This window comes from Topomyia yanbarensis, chromosome 2 (assembly GCF_030247195.1).
Source record: "Topomyia yanbarensis strain Yona2022 chromosome 2, ASM3024719v1, whole genome shotgun sequence".
In the NCBI taxonomy this organism is placed as follows: domain Eukaryota; kingdom Metazoa; phylum Arthropoda; class Insecta; order Diptera; family Culicidae; genus Topomyia; species Topomyia yanbarensis.
The window spans coordinates 424,157,907-424,177,662 of NC_080671.1; the positions used below are offsets into that span (position 1 = coordinate 424,157,907).

At 41.1% G+C, this 19,756-nt stretch overlaps 1 protein-coding gene across 9 annotated transcripts in view; it reads right to left on the reverse strand.

The window, feature by feature from the left end:
- Window positions 1–3,990: 3,990 nt before the first annotated feature.
- The window catches only part of LOC131685291 (serine/threonine-protein phosphatase PP1-beta catalytic subunit), a 283,243-nt gene continuing 267,477 nt past the window's right edge, over window positions 3,991–19,756 (reverse strand). For all 9 annotated transcript variants that reach the window (XM_058968909.1, XM_058968907.1, XM_058968906.1 and 6 more), the window contains one exon: window positions 3,991–19,668. In XM_058968909.1, coding sequence (XP_058824892.1) covers window positions 19,552–19,668 — 117 coding nt within the window. In that variant the 3' untranslated portion in view covers window positions 3,991–19,551. The remainder of the gene's footprint in view (window positions 19,669–19,756) is intronic.

A 19,756-nucleotide genomic window follows, 5' to 3' on the forward strand; every position in this document is an offset into this window, starting at 1 on the left:
AGTACCGTTATTCACGCAATTATAAAATAAAAATATTTTTATAAGATAGTGCAAATATCATACTACAAGTGTGCAAAAATTCATTGAATTATCTTAAGTAGTTTTTGAGATATAAAATTTTCAATTTTATCATGCAATAAAGTTTAAGGGTTAATATCTTAAAGAAAAAAAGGAATTTTACCGAAATATTTATACCAAAAGCTATTCACCATAATCCCTATACAATAAAATATACCTCATGAAGATCGGTGATTTTGCGAAAAATTCGAGGATCACTTGACATGGCTTTACTCTGCTGCAATTTGATTCGGTTTTTGTATATTATTAATGGGAAACGAACCAGGAAAATGTTTCTCCGTCATGATACTAAGTGTTTCTTGGGAATCAATGGTGAAAGTTCCATCGTCCTTCTTCACGCTACCTAACCCGTTTGTATGATCTTTTGAAAGAGTTCGCTCGCACATCAGCCTCCAACTCTTTCTTCGAGATTTCCTAATATCTACGTTATATGTCGAAAAAGACTATTTATACTCATCCCACGGTCCAGTCGGTTCAGCCCGGTTGAACAGTTTCCTAGAAACTTGCCTGAGCTTTTCTAGGGTTTTGTTCCAGCATGGTGCGTCGTTATTGGATGTACGCGTTTTAACGAAACAGCTTCTATTATAAGTATCCATAAGTTTAGATGTTATAATATTTGACAAGATCTCCAATTCTTCTTCGGTTTGGATTTCTGCTTCAAAACATGCTTTTGCGCCCAGCAGTTGAGAGCAGAATGTATCTCAATTTGTGTTTTAGGATTTCGATAGACTTCTGTTAGGGTTTCTCCTGCATTATACACGAAGAGTATGTGGTGCGTGTGGTCTGATAGAGAAATTTCATCGGACACAGGCCAGTTTACGATGTTTTCAAAGAGTTTTGTACTTGACATTGATAGATCCAGCACTTCCTCGGGTATCGCATTTGTAAAAGTAGGTTTATTGCCTATATTACATATATCAATATTGTTCGATAATATATACTCTATAAGGCGTTTGTATCGCAAGTAATAATGGACTGCTTATTTCTTTTCCTACAGTAGCCAACAAACTCAGTTACTTCCTGTGGAGGGAAGTAAGCAGAAGCGACTATAACATCAGTCCTCCCTCTCGTTGTTGGTATATTTAACTGTATTGCCACTGCCTTTTTTATAAATTCGGTTATTGGTGTATAGTTAATATTTGCACTTACCAGAATAGCCGCACGTGGTATATTCACCGAGTCGTCAAATATTACCTTACCCGTTTGTGTAGATATTCCTAGAATATTGTTTTTTTAAAGCACGTGATTCTTGGATTAAAGCCACGTCTATACTTTCTTTTGTGAATATGTGGCAAAGGATTCCAGTTGCTTCTTTCGCCTGATGCAGATTCGCCTGGATTTTTTCAGTTTTGTAACTCATCATTCGAGTCCCATGACTTGCGAAGAAACAAAACGTCCACTGTGTCAGAGATTCGCTTAACACAGTAAGGGTAGACCGAATACTACACGACGAGCTATAAACTCGCAACTTCAAAGTCGTAGCATTGGTGGGACAGATGGTGTGGAAGGCGGACACCGAGTGGCTAATTTCTACCAGAGCGGCGGAACAACAAACGAACTGGTAGCTATCGAAAGAATGTGTGTAATGAGAAATAAAGACTGTTTCTTCAACTACAGCATCATCAATGCATTGTCGTCAGCGAGCGAGACCAGAGAACGAGAAAGATGCATTTCAGGCGAAGCTGGAGCGTGTCTATGAAACCTGTCCGCAGTGGTATGTTAAGCTGTGTAAACCGGAGATCGGGCCGAACACACCGTTACAAATAGTAACGGCCAACGGTACATGCACTTCACAGCCTCCCGAGGACTGGTAGTCCGAAACACCTTCTTCCCCCGCATAGACAACCACACTGACACCTGGAGATCATTTGATCGACAAACCGAGAACCAAATCGAGCACGTTTTAGTCTACAGAAAATTCTCCTCCGACATCACAAACATTATCACGCACTGCAGTGTGAACACGCAGAATTTTATGCTAACTATGCATATTTTTGTTTCTCAGTGAACATGAAGTCGAACTACCTCGTAGCGGTCTGCATGCGCTCAAAACTGTGAACGGTGCACAACACTCGTCGAGCACGGACACCAAGGCTCAACATCGAGCAGCTACCAAAGGATAGCTCTGGCGAGAAATACGTGCAGCAGCTAGAGACAGTCGGCCTTATTCAGCGCGGCGTGTGACGTGAGACGACTAATCTCAGCTTACTTTGTGACTTTTCTCACCCGATTCTGAGAGTCGACTCGGGTGAGGTGAGATTCCCCATTGCGGTTAAATGGGCGTCTCACGTCACCCGAAGTGACTCTTCAGAATTGGGTGAGAAAAGTCACATAAAGTAAGCTGAGATTAGTCGTCTCACGTCACACGCCGCGCAGAATAGGGCCGAGTACTACCCTTTCGTAAGTACTAGCCGTACTAATTACGTAGTACTGCCAAGACCGTACTACACACAAAATCTCCGAATCGAGACAAAGACTGGGTTAACGGCCAGGGCCAGCAGTTAGTTGAGGAGAAGCTTACGAGAAGGAACGAAGAATGATGCAAAAAAGCGCAGACTGATCTGACGAAAAAAGCGCCCTGAAGAAGTTCGGGATCGATGGAGCAGCTGTATCGCGTTAATTACACACGGAAATTCTACGATAAAATGAAACGAAAGGGTATGTGCTACAAGCCAACATGTACAGATACGCTAATATGGGAACCTTCCTACAAACGAGTGTGAGGTGATCGATAGGTGTAAGCAGTGTTATGACGAACATCTGTAATGGCAGGCAGACGATATAAGTAGCGCAAGAATCAGTCTGGGGACGTGTGCAACCGACAACAAATTCCCAGCACTGGATTTATCTAAGAATCAGGAAGCAATCGGACGGTAGAGGAATAATAAAACCGTTTCACTAGAGCACTCCACAAGGTGATTTCGAAGGTGTGATAAAAAGAGAGGAGATTGATACGATTTTCCAGAAATCTGTTCACCTTTTTGGCTACCCTGACCACGTTGATATTATGGTACGTTATTTTGAGACGATAGTAGAGACACAAATCCGACTGTTCACTTACCTGTGAAAAGATCGTTTGATCGAATTAAACATTTTTAGGTGGACTCTGTTATCTGAGCTGTAATGTCCAACCCCTGATATCGGAGCGTTACGACGCCGAGGTATGTCTTTAAGTCAGGAACCAAACGACGTACTCATTGTTACGGATGTTACGACGCCTATTAACTGTTAAACATTTTGTTGTAAAATAGTTATGGAACTACATTTCGACTTCGCATCATCTTAAAGCCGGGCTAAACCAACGCCGAAGTTGTGTTCCTTGGCATATAACTAGTCAAGCGTGATGTCCCGCTACAAAAGAAGTACTTATTAATCTGATGAGATCAGTGAAACCATAGTACCATGGTTCGGCTAGGCAAGCCAATGCAATATGCACTAAGCTATGTTCCTCTCTAAGGAGAAAAAATTTGGAATGAAACCATTTTTTTCCACTAATGAGAAAATTTGCTAGAACTACGTTTGCACATGAAGGGCATTAAACCTATAGATACATTAGTTTTGTAATTGCTCAGGCGCTAAGTTAGTGCCGGATTCTGATGAGACGAAATCGAAACGCAATTCCATAACAAATTTAGTAATAGGTAATCCTTAGTGGAGAAAAGTTGGCTTTCAACCTAAAATTTTTCTATTTGGGATGAAATATAGCATAGTGCATTTCATTGTAGTATCATTGTACTGTACTTACCTGTATGTAGAATGTCCAAATTAAAGAAATGTTCCAATCCCAAATGAATTTGTTGCATGATCATTTGCTTTCAGAACAAATGTTAAGTGATACAGAAACAATCGTTACATAAACAATCGGTGTTTTTAGTGTTTAGTTTCTTTTTGCTGAGAAAAAATGCTTATGCATCGGATAAATGCAGCAACACATCGTGGGTTTATTATAAAAAAAACAGTGCTCCGTTACTGATCCTAGCAATCTATACACTGGAGAAAAAAATCAGAGCTGATGAGCTTTTGTCCAATAAATAATTTTGTTCTCTTCTACATCAAGAAGGCAATTCATTTCTTACTTAACAATTTATTTGTTTTGTTTGTAATCGTTTAAATTTACTGATAACAATGATCAACGATTCAGGGTTCGGGAAATAAGAAAGTTGCATGACATGACTATTTAAAAACCTTTTATATATATTTTTTGATGGTTTCTTCTTCACGTTTACAATCAATGCATGTTAATTAACTTGGCGACTACACGCATAGCTTATGATAGCTTTTCAGTGTTAAATACGCGGCCTCGTGTTCTTGATTCTCAAAACCATTCCACTTGCTGGTTTATAATCGCTTGATACAACGATTGTTTGATTATGTTATTTGCCTAATGCTGCACGCTCGCAGTAGAGACCCGTTGACATGTCTGTTTTCACTCTTCTCATCTTCAGCTTGTTATTGGTTCTTTTCCTTTCTTCGCTTCGACCAATAGACGTTTATCAGGTGTTTTTGTTTCATTTCCGAAGTGATATATTCGTCGCAATGTGTGTGTGTGTGTGTTTGCTTTACATTACTTTCCATGGCTTTCTACACTAGATTTTTTTTTTATCTATAATGTTCTGACTTGTTCTGGTTTGTCTATTGTCCTCCTACTGGCTACATTTAGTTCCGGTTTTATAAGATTATGATTTGTTTTACAGTACTTTATTTTTTTATACAACATTGCTATATATTTTCCCAACTCCCGGGACACCTGGAGTGTGTGGGTGTGTTAGTGTATCTATATCTGTCTCAATTACGCGTTAACAAGTTCGGCGCTGGGACTGGTCTATATAAAAACATGATTATCATCACTGTTTTTGTTTTGTTTGTTTGTTTGGTTTAACTCGCACATCGTCAGTGATAGTAGAATTTAGTGTTTTTTTTTATAAATACATACTTTTATAATCTTGGGTGGCTTTGCTAACCCCGTTCTTTTACTCGCTCTCACTCTCTCTCTATCTTTCTCTCACACACATAGAGGACCATTCAAGGTTTTCAACCAATCATTCTGTTGATAATTAGGTCTAAGTAGGCTAAAGTTTTCTTGCATGGGCTGTGTATTGTTGGTGTGTGTGTCTGTGTTTTATTTGCTATGTAGACCGACTTTTGCTGACAAAAATCACAGGTAGGTAGTAGTTATAGTGTTAAAAGCAAAATGTTGTTGATTTCTAGTTGTTTCTATTACCTTACGTGTGTTTACTGTATTGTATTGATGCACTATTTTCTTTTCTTCTTGTTTGTCGTTTTCATCTTTCCATGATAAGGGTTTATCTGTCGTGCAAATTAGTAGACATAAATCTCACGACAGTGTTTCTGTGATTTTCCTTATATTGATGCTAGTTAACAACTCGAGAGGTTGGGGTATTTCTGTGGAAAATTGTCATCGTCTATTGAGTAGCGAAAGCAAATAATAAAAATGTTATCCGATGAATCAGCTAGTATTTTTTTTTCAAATTCACAATCTTTTCAGCAGCGCATTGGAACTGTGTTCTAAGGCCAAGGTGAAGCTAGTACTGCAAGACTTCATCGCATCAAAATCATTTGTGTTTCCAAAAACGGAATGTCCCGGTAGAGCAGAAATCCTGTTATACTGATGAGACATAGCAAAGCCGCGATTTAAGATTTAGCATCAATCCGTCGCTAAATTTTTCCGACTCTCAGTTAGTGTCGGTTTCTAATGAGACAAAAACGTTACGCAGTCCATGACTTTATTAAATCAAGACTTGTGACTTTCACACACAGAGTAGATTCTCCAAAAAAAATCGCATTAGGGTAGAATATTAGTTACCCAATTTTTTCTCCTTAGGCTGGATTTTCATAAATTATTTCATGTCTCCAACATTTTAAAAAGTGTTTCTGGGTTTAATGATGTGTCTCGGCTTTTTATAGTACGCTTGATAACATAACATTACACGATACTGGGTCACCCCTTACGCTTCATTGCAGCGAAAAAAAATCTATCGAGCCAAGATGGGTATAGTAGAGGTTAGTAGCACTACACTCGCATTTGTGTACAATCGAGTAAAAAACGAATACGACATATGTGAATGAACTTGTATTTTTCATTTATATTAAACTCACCGTTACAAATAAATAATAATTAATCGCGACACCTTTACCATATTATGTCGTCATAATTAAAGTATTATTGCGCACTTCACACCAACCTGGACTCCGCACTTTCAAACTGCGACTGATCAAACTGCTACTGAAAACTGCGAGCTGTCAAAACACATGTATTTCAAGTGATAGAGATGGTACTTTCATAGACAGACCAGCCGAACTAACCAGTCTATGAGAAGAATTTAATAGAAGAAAAGTAAGCGCACAAGTGCGATTAAAATCCAGTTTTTAGTGCCACAAGCAATATCATCTTTGCTTTTATGTGGAGTCGAAGCTGCAATCTTCACGTTTTCCACAAATAAAAAATAAAAAAAAAATGCAGCTCGAAAAATATTTGTTGTATCGTGTACCGAGGTAAATTTTACCAATTAAATTTAACTTTAGGAAGTATACAAAACAAACGTTCCTGGATACGTGATGAAGCACCTTCACGATGAAGATCAAACGAGATCCAAAATTGTTTTTCAAATACTTCAGAATGAGCCCAGAAGATTATAAGAAGTTATTGAAACTCGTTCGTCCCAAGCTTACCCAAGGAAAATGTGAAGGCTTAAGGTCCAGGAATTCGTTTGGCAATGGCGCTGAGTATCTCGCTACTGGTGACCCGCAAACATCAATAGCTATTTTTAACAATTTTTGAATTGCCTTCTCCAAAGCATGTAATGTCATTCGTGACACAATTCGGGCTATTTGGGAGATCTTATCACCAACGTACCGGAACCTAAACGTGAAATAAAATCGCCATTGTTTCTAAATGTAACAAGTACCACTTTCTCTCGGAATTATGAAACATTAAATTTAAAAATTTTCCGCTTCATGGAACCTGGATACATAAGTACAATAAAGACTTCATTTGTTCTATTTGCTGTATGTGACACTAATTGTAGTTTGTAATCTCAACTCAAGCTGCTTCAACACAGTGAAATTTCACACGATTTTCTTTTTATTTCAAATACCAAATCCTTCACTGAAACAGCACTAATCAATTCCTCTATTTCTTCATCACCTCTATCACTTCGGCATATTAAATGTTGAGTCACTTGAATTCTGCTAAAAAATAAACAGATACAAACGGAATAAAGCGACATTTCCAAAAGCACCTCTTGAGATATATGACATTTCAATCGCCTTTTTACACTGTTCTACCCACTCCTTAAGCCTAGAAGTTTTTTTCTTTCTTCCCAACTACATGTGTAAACGATATGTTTACCTGCAAATTAAAATGTCGAAACTTGTACTATAGAAATATGTGGATACCCAATGGGTATACTACATCTTGGCAAGTAACATTTCAATCAAATCAGTCGGAACTCTTTGTCTAGTTTTCGCCAGAATTTTGCCTCAAATAAAATCGATTCCTTAGTATGTGCAGTAAACCTGGTGGAAATCAATCAAATTTCTAAACCTTCTAATTAATTTATGTCTCTGCCGTATCGGAAATTGGAATTCAAAAATTCATCTCTGTTTTATTAAGGAGATATTCGCAAAGTCTTAGGAATGCTAGAATATGAGTAAGCACAAAGTTTTTGCTAATATCTGAGGATCAGATATTTAGGATAATTCGATAAAAATACAAAAGAAACAAATTCGTCCGGAAACATGAATGTAAAGGAATAAATCAATCGTTTATGAAAATCCACACCCTTATTCTTGTTTATGAAGTATGCGAGATTCGTTCGAAAGTTATTCGATCGAATAGTAAGACCATTTGATTTTGCTGTCGTCAATGAGAATACGAACCACTTTCGTTCGAACCTCGCATTCGTCGTAAACAAGTGTAACATGTCACCCTGTCCCATTATCATAACATGTCAATCTGTATTTGACTTTGTTCGATAGGAGTTAGGTCTAGAATTGTAATTAAATTAACTGTCCATTTAAAATCCAACCGCTACCAAACCTCACGAGTGCAATCTTCGGTTACCAAAGCCGGAAAACACAAAACGCCAACAATGATTGCGGTTGAATCTATCTGCAAGCAGTCATGCAGCGAATTCAAGACTACGGTTTCACCATACGCCCAGGAACGCGTTTGTTTGAGCAACAGCGGATCCGGTATATAGATCTCCTACTGGACCGTCATGGCGTGCGTTCAAATCCAGTGAGACTATCAGAAACATACGAAATCCAAAAGGACCTTACCGTTGTTCGTTTCTTCCTATCAATTATTACGGAAAGTTCGTTCGATGTCCACTGGACGAATCATTCAAAACCAGCTCGTCGTTGAAGTGGACTTTAGAATGCCAGCAACCGTTCGACAAGTTCCAATCGGTTTTCTTGACTAAATAGTGTCTAGAGATACAGCATCGGTTGGAATTGGAATAACATACCCACATGTTTCAAGTCCATAAAAAGGAAAACAAATCGAACATTGATAATTATCGGGGAATCTCGTCTTTGAGTGCCATATCAAAACTATTCGAACTGGTTCTTTCGCAGCAAACACTACATTGCCGACAGCCAACACGGTTTTATGCCTAAACGACCAACCTATACTCGTTCACAACTTATGTACTCGATGTATTGCAACGGATTGCAAACCGATGCTATTTACATGGATCTATCTGCGGTCTTCGACAAAATCAACCATGATATCGCAATAGCGACGCTGGACAAACTCGTTATTCATGGACAACTTACGCACTGGTTTCGTTTCTACCTCGATGGAAGGCAACTCCAAGCAACATTAAGGACTGTCTACCTGGAACACTCCTTGCTACATCCAGCATCCCGCAAGGCAGCCATCTCGGCCTTGTAATATTCCTCCTTTACTTTAATGGCGTCAATATCAAACCACAAGGACACCGCCTTTCTTTAGCCGATGACAAAGATTTTTCGACCAATACGGGGTACAACCGATGCCGAGCTTTTTTTTTCGAGTGAACTGGACAACTGCAGTACGTGGTGTTATCTAAACCGAATGGTTTTAAATCCGAGTAAATACTCAATCGTCACGATCCAGTTCACCTAGCATTTGTTCAATTCGAACATTCCAAGATACTTCCACATCAAGGTTCTCGGAGTCATCATGGATTCCACACTAACGTTCAAACCACATACTTTGTACATCGTGGATAACGCATCAAGATAATTAGGGTTCAACTTCCGCAAAACTTGAAGGACGTAAACTGTCTACAATCGCTTTATTGCGCATTGATTCGCTCAACACTAGAATATTGTCCTGTTGTTTGGAACCCGTACGACCAGAACTGGCTTGACAGAATCGATGCTGTCCAGCGCAGGTTCAAACGCTTTGCACTCCGATATCTTCCTTGGCGTAACAGATTTTAGCTGCCGAGCTAGGAAAACCAATGTCAGATAATACAGGCCGACACTCTATGCGTCCAAATGGACTGCTCTCGAGCCTTGTTCGTCGTCTTGGACTTACTGTCAACCAGGGTGGATTGCTCCACAGTCCTCGGATGAGTGGATCTTCAAACCCGCATTCGCACTCTACGTAACAACTCTCTCCTGCGATTACCTTTTAGGAGAACAAGCTAGGGTCGTCAGAGCGCTGTTACCGGATATCAGCGTATTTTTAAATGTGGCGATGGCATTTGATTTCCACTTGACGAGGAATTCGATTGAAGCTAAAATATTGTCTAGCCTTAAATGTAGCTAGTTTAAGCAACCACTATAGAGGCCAAGAGGTCTATTGGTGAAACTACAACAAATAAACAAACAATAAGTCGTTAAGTTCCCGAGGTAAGACCAAGGTTACTTAGCATGCATCTCCAGCGCTCAAAGCCACAGAACAACGTTCTTCTTAGCCGAATCGGAATGGATTTGTGTACTCCATGGTGTAACACAAATTTCACAAATTCTTGTTCGAGAGGTAGTTCAATCTTGAAATAGTTCATGCGCTGCTACTACGAATCTTTGGACCTAAAAACAAGGAATACCAGTACACACTGCCAACCGGTTTCAGTGTAGGGCTCTAGCATCGCTCTTCTACTACTTCTTCATAGAATACGTTTCGACTACCAGGTTCGGAAAAACAGATGTGCTATCCTGAATCATAAATCCGCATATAAAGCCAGACGAAGACTTCGTCGTAGTCTGTGCCACCCTGGAAGAATAATTGGGGTCATTAGCAGTCAGAAACGTCGATCAATTACCTTTTAGTTTGAACTTAATTAAGGAGACAACCAAGTTCGATCCAGTTCTTCAGAAGGCGTACAATTTCATCCAAGAAGACTGATGAAATACGATTCGAAACTGCGATGACCTTACGATTACCGTGAAGGTTTATCGATCGTCCAAGGCTGCATTATGTACGGAGACAGAATAGTGACTACTAAGCTCTACCGAAAGAGGCGCCTGAATCAACTCCACAAGCGTCAGCCCGGAGTGCAATGAATGAAAGCTGTCGCATGTAGATATGTGTACGTGTCAGGATTTGACGAGACGAAAGTCAGTTAGGTCAAGGCTTGTCACCTAAAGCAACACCAGAATCTTGGCCTATCGACCACTGGTCCATAGCTGGTTCATGCAGATTATGCGGGTCCGATAAACCGTTGTCAGATAATAAATGCCGACACTCTAGGCGTCCAAATGGACTGCTCTCGAGCTCTGCTCGTCGTCTTGGACTTACTGTCAACCAGAGTGGATTGCTCTACAATCCTCGGATGAGTGGATCTTTAAACCCGCATTTGCGCTCTACGTAACAACTCTCTCCTGCGATTACTTTTCAGGAGAACACGCTATGGTCGTCAGAGCGCTGTTACCGGACTTCAGCGTATTTTTAAATGTGGCGATGGCATTTGACTTCCACTTGAGGAATTCGATTGAAGCTAAAATATAATCTATTCTTAATTGTAACTAGTTCAAGCTACCACTATTGAGGTCAAGAGGTATATTAGTGAAGCTATAACAAATAAATAATAAACCATAAGGTTCCCGAGATAAGATCAAGGTTACTTAGCATGCATTTCAAGCGCTCACAACCACAGAACAACGATATTCTTAGACAGATCGGAAAGGATTTGTGTACTCTGCTGTAACACAGTTTCACATGTTCTTGTTCATGCGCCGGTACTAAAAATCTTTGGATCTAAAAATAGGAACAATACCAGTGTACTGTCAACCGGTTTCAGTGTAGAACCGTACATTACTCTCCTGCGACTTGTCCATGGCATACGTTTCGACAGTCAAGTTCGGGAATGCCGCTGTACTGTCCTGAATTATAAAAAATTGGAAATGTCAATCTGTTACCTCTTAGTTTCAGCATGATCAAGAAGACAACCAAGTCCGATTCAGTTCTTCAAAAGTTTCATCCAAGATGACTGGCCCAATACGATTGGGAACTGCGAGAACTTTACGATTACCACGAAGATTTATCGATCGTCCAAGACTGCATTATGTTCGGAAACAGGATCGTGATTACTAAACTCTACCGAAAGTGACATCTGTATCAAATCCATCCCCAGGGTCAGCCGGGAGTGCAACGGATGTAAGCAATCGCACGTAGCTGTGTGTATTAACCAGGATTTGATGAGACGATAGTCAGTTTAATCAAGGCTTATCATTTAAAGCAACACCAAAATCTTGGCCGTCAACTACCGGTCCATGACAACGGGTTGATGCATGTTCTCGTAATCGTCGACGCATGTAGCAAATTGCCGCAAGTTTTCACAACTCGGCGGATCATGATAACAGCAACCATCAACCTGTTTCGTTCACTGTTGGTCAACAAGGGAAAGTCAAAGGTCCTCGTCAGAGACAATGGCACACAATTCAAAAGTGCACACACTCAATTCAGTTCGGTAATTTCCGCACAGCTGAACAGTCAGTAAAAATTTTCAACTGATAGCTCAGCAAAGTGGCGTTAATTTACTGATTTTCAGCGATATATTTACCGAGTTTATTCAAAACAAACGTCATTTCTACTGAGATCTCTGTAAAAGCTTTGTTAGCCGAGTGCTCGGCTATGCAAAACTCGGTAAAAGTAGCAAAAAAAAAGCTGGGATTCGGTAGCACAAGATTAAGTGTGCAGAGTTCAGCCAGTTTTGGGCAGTTTGGCCGGGAGGAATTGTGTTTCGTAACTTTGAGAAATATATTGTCCAAAAACCTCGGACTCCTCTAGTGGTCAACTTTCCAACGCCTGTAACACCTTTAGCATTAGCAACACAGCATTAGCCGAGCGCATGCACTCTTCTGTGGATGGACTTCAGATGCCGGCACTCAGCAAAAACGTTCCACCTGATGCCGACATCACACTTTCGCCTTCCAGTAAACTCGGAGAACATGAAGGATTCGTTCCTGTGTCATCAGGTAAATACTTAGAATGTATCTGTTCATCCGAAGTTGGACAATAAGATGCTGCCTCCGTTCAGAATCAACCCCCTTGCAGGCGCATGATATTGCTGCTCACGTCGCTTTCAGCCCTCCTATCAACTTTGAGTACATATGGAGGTCCCATTTATGCGTCACCAAGCGTACGAGACTGCTGCTGTGTCATCAGGAAGCACGTCTCTTCACAGCATATTCCGCTCTCTATAGCGACTACAGAAGGACTAAGCACTCTGTGCTATGCGGACATGACTCATCGTACGGTGGGACGCACTGCAGCTAGCACTAAGGAAGTTCCAGTCGAGCAATTGCAGCCAGCGTTTAAAAGTCGTCCCGGTCCTGTGTACGGGAGCGGTCAACCGGTCTTCCAAATCGATACCAGCGATAACTACGAACCTAATTAATGCAAGCACTGATCAGCTCCTTGCTTCCTGTTAACCGCAGCATTCAAACCTACATATATATAATCAGAATGTCAGTCGTATGAACACAGGAATCGATGATAATTTGGTAGCAAGTTCGGATAAATGCTTCGATATAAACGCCCTCACGGAAACGTGGCTCTGCGATAGCACGTTCTCGGTGCATGCATTAGGTGTCAACTACGATGTCTTCCGTACAGATCACTGCTCACGCACCAACCTCAAGACTACCGGCGCACAGTGTCGCCTAGCCGGACAAAACCTCAAAATTTTATTTTAGATTTTTCATGATTTAACTTTTTTTTTATTTCTTAACATGTTGAATAGAGTCTTCTCAAAATATTAAGTGCCGAGCACGAAAGTTAGATTTTTTACAGAACTTCAAAGGTGAAATAGATGATGAATTCTGAAAAAAACTGTATTCAAACCTAAGCTATTCAAATGAATATATCTTTTTAGTTAAGATTCCGATTAGGGTTGAACTGGTTTCATTTGAAAGGTTATTCGCTGGACTTACGGTTGCCATTCAATTTAGTCGATACAAGCCTTTTTTCTCGTTCAGACATGAATAACAAATAACAAATCATGCAATAAATTAAAGTTATAATGTTCAAAGTGGCTGTACTTTTTTTTGAAACAGTTCGGAAAGATCGCTTGTTGTTCATGATACTTGAAAATTAGTTTACTTTTCGAATATGAATATCTTGTTTTGCCCCTTTCTGCCCCGAGATATGAAAAGAGATGATTTTTCATGATATGTCTAAAGGAGACGCATGGTAGCCTTTGATTACCCAGGGTTCGTAATATAATTTATAGATGTGTCTTGTTAATATCAACAATCGAAAAAATGTATAGTCTGCTAAAAAATTCATAACATCTATATTTTTGAAAATGAATTTTTGGATATAGTGCACTTTATATTCGTAAATGTTGAATTTTCGAACCACCCTAATTGCCAAAATTTTGAGGTAATGAAAAACAAAAAATAAACATCAAATATGAATTCAACGTCACAAAATTACCTTAATGTAAAGTTTTCATCAAATTCGGGCCACTTTTGAGGTTTTGTCCGACTTTTGTATGGAAGGTGATCACTGTGCGGCGGTGGGTTGCTTGTACCTATCCATCGTCGATTGAAAGCGCACCTAATTAAGGATATTTTGAAGGTCTGTGGCGAACTGGTGTGGGTGCAAATTAAACTGGCTGGTTAGGCACTTTTTCTCTGGGTGGTTTATTAGCCACCAGACCGGACTCGCGATCTGACCTTGATTGATGCACACACTGAGTCACTGGTACGGATCTCTGCTCATGTAAGCCGGGTTGACGAGATCTTTATTGTTGATGATTTCAACTTTTCCGGATTAAAATGGCGCTCTGCTTCTGACGGATTTAGGTTCGCAGATCCCGAACTGTCATTTTTCCACGCTGGCATCACAAGTTTGCTTGTCTGCTACTACACTGCCTATAATCGCAAGTCAGTCCCATGTAGATATAGAATCCCATACAACATGAGACTGACTGGTGATTATGGGCAAAACAGTCTAAATCTGCTGCGCCAAAGGAATAACGCGGTGAACGAGATCAACAGAATCCTCGATCTGTGCCTTTCGAGCAAATCTGACTGTACACCAAGATATTCGTGGGAAACAGAGCTACAAAATGTCTGACACCATCAGCTATAACTTTGGAAGAGCCGGCTAGAATATCATTATTGACTTCCTTGTTGAATATCCACTGATACGAAATTCTGGCCAATGGCGATGTCAACGTTGCAGTTCACAACTTTTCCAATCTTTTGAGCTATGCTATCGATAGATATATACCCAAATCCAACGTCCTTCAATCTAGGCACCTAACGTGGCAATCTGCCCAGCTGAGACAGTTTAAAGCGACTAAAAGAGTCGCTCTGAAGAAGTACTCCAAGTTTGGGGGGCTACGTGCAGTGACATCATTACGGCCATGTTAACCAACGTAGATTGAAGACCGAACCTAAAACTTTCTGGAAGCATGTAAACAAACGAAGAACAAAGGGTTGCCTTCGACAATGGGCTATGAAGGGCGTAACGCTCTAGTCCACAGGAGATTTGCCAACTATGCTTTGAAAAGTTCGCGGGTGTTTTCTCCAACGAGAAACTGACACCGACCCAGGTTTAATTCGCGGCACTCAGTATACCTCAATCATACCAGTCGTTGAATTCTATCAATATTGACAATAATATGGTACAACTGGCGATTGGTAAAAAGAAGGCTTCAACCTCGGCTGGTCCAGAGGGTATACCAGCTATTATTCTTAAAAAAATGCTCCATCGGTGTAATTGAACCTCTTTGTCATCTGTTTAAATTGTCGCTAACAACCGCTCCCGACCTCTGGAAATCCTTCTTCATGTTTCCATTTCACAAAGTAGATAGAAAGAAAGTTGACAATTACCGTGGTATTACAACGCCAAGTGCAGTTCCTAAGCTGTTTTAAATGGTTGTGTTGGCACAAATTCAAACTTTCAGCTGCTTCTGACAAGAATTATCACGCTATTGCAGTGTCGCAGTTGGATAGACTTGACTTTGGTACAAATAGTCTCCGTTGAATGCAATCGTATCTCAGTAATCTACCCATGATCGCATAGTTGTACCGTTTTCTGTGGGATTTCCAATCTTTATGGGACTGATATGCGATCATGGGCAGTGTTTATGCGAAGAGTGCTTCGCTTCATCTGGTATTCCGCAAGGCAGCCATCTCGGTCCATTGATTTTTCTTCTGTATTTCAACGACGTCAATGTTTGTTTAATATGACCACGGTTGTCATTCGCTGATAACCTTGAATTATACCACAGAATCCGGAATACTGACAACGCCACTTTCCTTCAACACCAACTGGTAACCTTTGTGGAATGCTGCGAAATCAACCGAATGACCTTAAGGTTGCACAGAGAAAGGGTAAAATTCGCAAACGATAAAAGCAGTTTTTTTCCACACCGTATGTCAGATCTTCATAAAAATCAATCAGCGTATGTAGAATGTTGTTACAGTACTGCTGATTGATTTTTATGAAGATCTGACATACGGTGTGGAAAAAAACTGCTTTTTTCGTTTGCGAATTTTACGCTTTCTCTGTGCAACCTTAAATCATAAAGAAAAATGCAGGAACATTACGTTCTCAAGGAAAAAGCTCCAATTCAATTCGAATACTGTCAAGCAGAATCTACGATTGACAGAGCAAATTATGTCAAAGATCTCGGAGTTTTTCTCGATGAACAACAGACGTTTAAGCAGCATATCGGCTATATTGTCACCAAGGTATCACGCTGTTTGGGGTTCGTAATGAGAATATCTAAGCACTTTTCAGATATTCACTGCATGAAATCTCTCTACGGCTCACTTGTTCGATCAACACTGGGACATAGCTCAATTGTGAGGACCCCTCATTACCTCAACGGTGTCCATCAAATTGAGGCAGTACGGCGTAGATTTGTTCGGTTTGCCCTCCAATGATTTCCGTGAAACAACTTATACTAGCTGTCAAGACGTAGATTGGTAGATTGCTTATCGGACTCGATACATTGCAAGTGCGACGGGACCTATCCCGTGCTATGACGATTTTGGTTACTTTGAACAATCGAATTGGCTGTCTCGAGCTTCTAGGTACCATAAATGTAAACGTTCGTCCCCGAGCCCTCCGATTGCCTATTCGCAGGACTAATTCTTCACTAATAAGATGGAGTGAATTGTCAGAAGGCGGTCAAACGCTTGAACTCCTATATCAACAACAGTACGTATTCCGTCTTAGAGCAGGAACCGGCACTTATCCCGCCAACTGTGGAGAAGTGGAACACCAATCTGTTTTCGATAGCCTGCATATATCGCTATACTCGACGTGGCGAAGGTACGGTGTCATGATATCGTGGGAGTATTGCAACAGCCGGTCAACTTGGGGTCACTTGAGTTTCGGTGGTCACATTTATTTGCTGACACGAACGATGAACCAACGTCGAGGTTCCATGCCCTACCATGGACAGCTCGATTGTGCGCGACGAGCAAAAACTAGACCGTCATTAATTTGTTACGCTGACCTCAGAATATGAGCTACAAATCCTTGCACCCATTAAGTCTGGACAAAATTAATAATGTAGCATCATTCGGTGCAACACATGTTTAAGAAACCTTTCATCGACAAAACACCAGTTCAGTTTGGTCCTGGAGCCCTAACGTAACAATATTACTGCCGTACTGAGTCTCCCGTTCTCCAGTCGACTTTTTGTGTATGAGGCTTGAAACATAACAACACCTTCCAGGTGGGAATCTAGCGTGGCTAGTCCGACAGTTCTCCGAAGCTTCGTTTTCGTCTATGCCAATGTCAGCTGTTGTGGATTCGTATACGTTTGGACAACTTATAACGATCAGCTCCCGACACAAGCGTAGCAACCGCCGCACTTATTGTCAGTCAAGTGCTAGGCCACAACAGAATATTTTACGGGGTGAAGTTGACGTCCTGCCTGCAATAAAAAGATCTTATCCACCTTTTAAGCCCCATATACCATGGGACAATTCATGTTGTTTCTTCATTGGGCGGCCACATTCACCATCGATAGATGATCGCTGACATTCTTGGAACTTCCAGTCGAAGAGAACTGCTTTCTACTACAGATAGCCAGCGAAACCCGGGACACAAGCCTGTTCGCAGCGTACAGAGCAGGTGCTGTCTATAACGAAGCCAGGGCGCCTGATGGCCACCAAGTACAGCAATCACGTGCGGATATTCACCGATGGTTTCAGGATCGGTGATGATGTCAGAATAAGCTTCATTGGCACAGGAGAACTGTGCTATTTAACGGCGATTATTTCAGCCCATGACTTCCAGACTCCAGCTATCCAGACCAATCATACTTTGTTGAATCTCTAATCACTGAAGCATCGACGGCAACAAAGTCTTGCCGCCTGGCGACCAAGGGAACCCGAACCAATGTCTTCGTTGAGACACAAAAAATGCTTCAAACGTTTTATAATGTTTGCTATAATACCGCTGTCCAGGGATGCCATTATGCCAGATTTATCTGGCACAGCCAGAGGTTTTGGCAGCTTCCAGACAAAAAGACAAATCTCTCATTCTGCCAGATTTTTAAGTTTTGGAAGCGGCTACATACACATTTTGGAAATTTGGGTAAAAATGTCCCAAATTTTACAAAAATCGATTGATGCACATTCTACGAAAATCCCTAAATTCCGAACGTAGCGTTTTGGTCTGTTGAAAAACAACGGCAACGTATCACCATAAATAACAGACATTTAGATTAGAACACAACTAATTTAAAAAGTAGTGCAAACTTCTCAACTGTTAGTAACAACTAGCCTGATGGTTGTATTTCGACTGCACAGCATCGTACACTGCGATACCCATACAAACGTTTGCTAAACGTTCTTTAGTCGCTCGCTTTATTCAAAATGGCAGTTGGAGGTGCTTACAATCGTATGAATATGAGCCTAAACGTCTGTTATATGCGGTATTACCGAGTAGCGAAATCTAATATAACTTGCAAAATTCTATTACAATCGTTGGAAAAGAGTATCAGAACAAAAAAGCGATATCACAGGCCGCCAACACCATCTATCCAAAAGCACGAAGCTACATTTCGGTCCTTTCCCAGTTATTGTTATAATTCACAGCAGATTTATTGCTTCTGATTCAATCAAAATAAAACGTAACACTAAAAATTTACTGATGGGCAAACAAGAAGATAGAAATTGTGTTTTCTTGGAAAAAAATCCGAAAAAAGACTTAGATAACATGAATTTGTCAAGAAAAAATACCCCAAATCTCTCTCAGTGCACCCGTCTGAAGGTGGAAAACGTCACCGATGACGATGATTGTTGTTGTTGACCGGCGGACGCTGCTGCCGATGTTTGCTCATTCGCGTTTGCTACTAAACGAAGCGGTACCCAGGGGGAACCGGTGGTTGCGGAGGAAGAGGACGACGATGAAGGTAGTGGTGGTGTCGGCGGTGGAACTGCTATTGGTACTTTGACCGCTTTCGGTAAGATTTGTATTGTTTGTGGTTGTTGGGAGAGCGGCCGGTCCGTGGGTGAATGCAACCGTAGCGAGTGTATCTGCTGCTGCATTACCATCACCTGGTGATGGGATGGCGGTGGCGGGGGTGGTATCGTTACTATTAGCTCCTCCTCTTCCTCCTCTTCGTAGTCGTCCTCTTCGCCATCGTCATCGTGTTCGTCGTAGTAGTCAACATCGTGGACGTTCAGTGTTAGGTGAGTGGGTTTGCGGGATTGCTTTGTGGGTGGGTAAGATGAACCACTTGCAGAAGAAGAGCCTCGGGAAAAAGCAACCGAATGCTGGTGGTTTTGGTTATCTAGGCGGGTACTAATGCTACTACTGGTTAATAATGAATCGGATGTGTTTGTCCCGACGCCAGCAGGGACGGCAGCCGATGAACTGGACATTGATCTTGACGTTGACGCTAATGATGAGGCTGAGTTGCGCAATGCTGATAATGATGATGGTGATGATGATGATTTCTGTTTCCTGCTGCTTCCGCCGCCACCACTGCCGCCACCGCGCCGTCGGGTCAGATAGCGATTCAGGAGGGAGAGAAATTATTATTTTCGTTTGCTCGCTGGCACCGGCTGATTCTGGTTTCGCTGGGGCGTCTGCGGCCGCTGCGCGTTCGTACCGGTGTACTGATATTTGGCCTTCTTCTCCGATGGTTTCAGAATCTGCGAAAGTGGACAATAAAACTAGTTACGTATAGATTGCCATTAGATGGAGTACAATCGTTATCACTTTCTTAGTACGGTTTTCTTG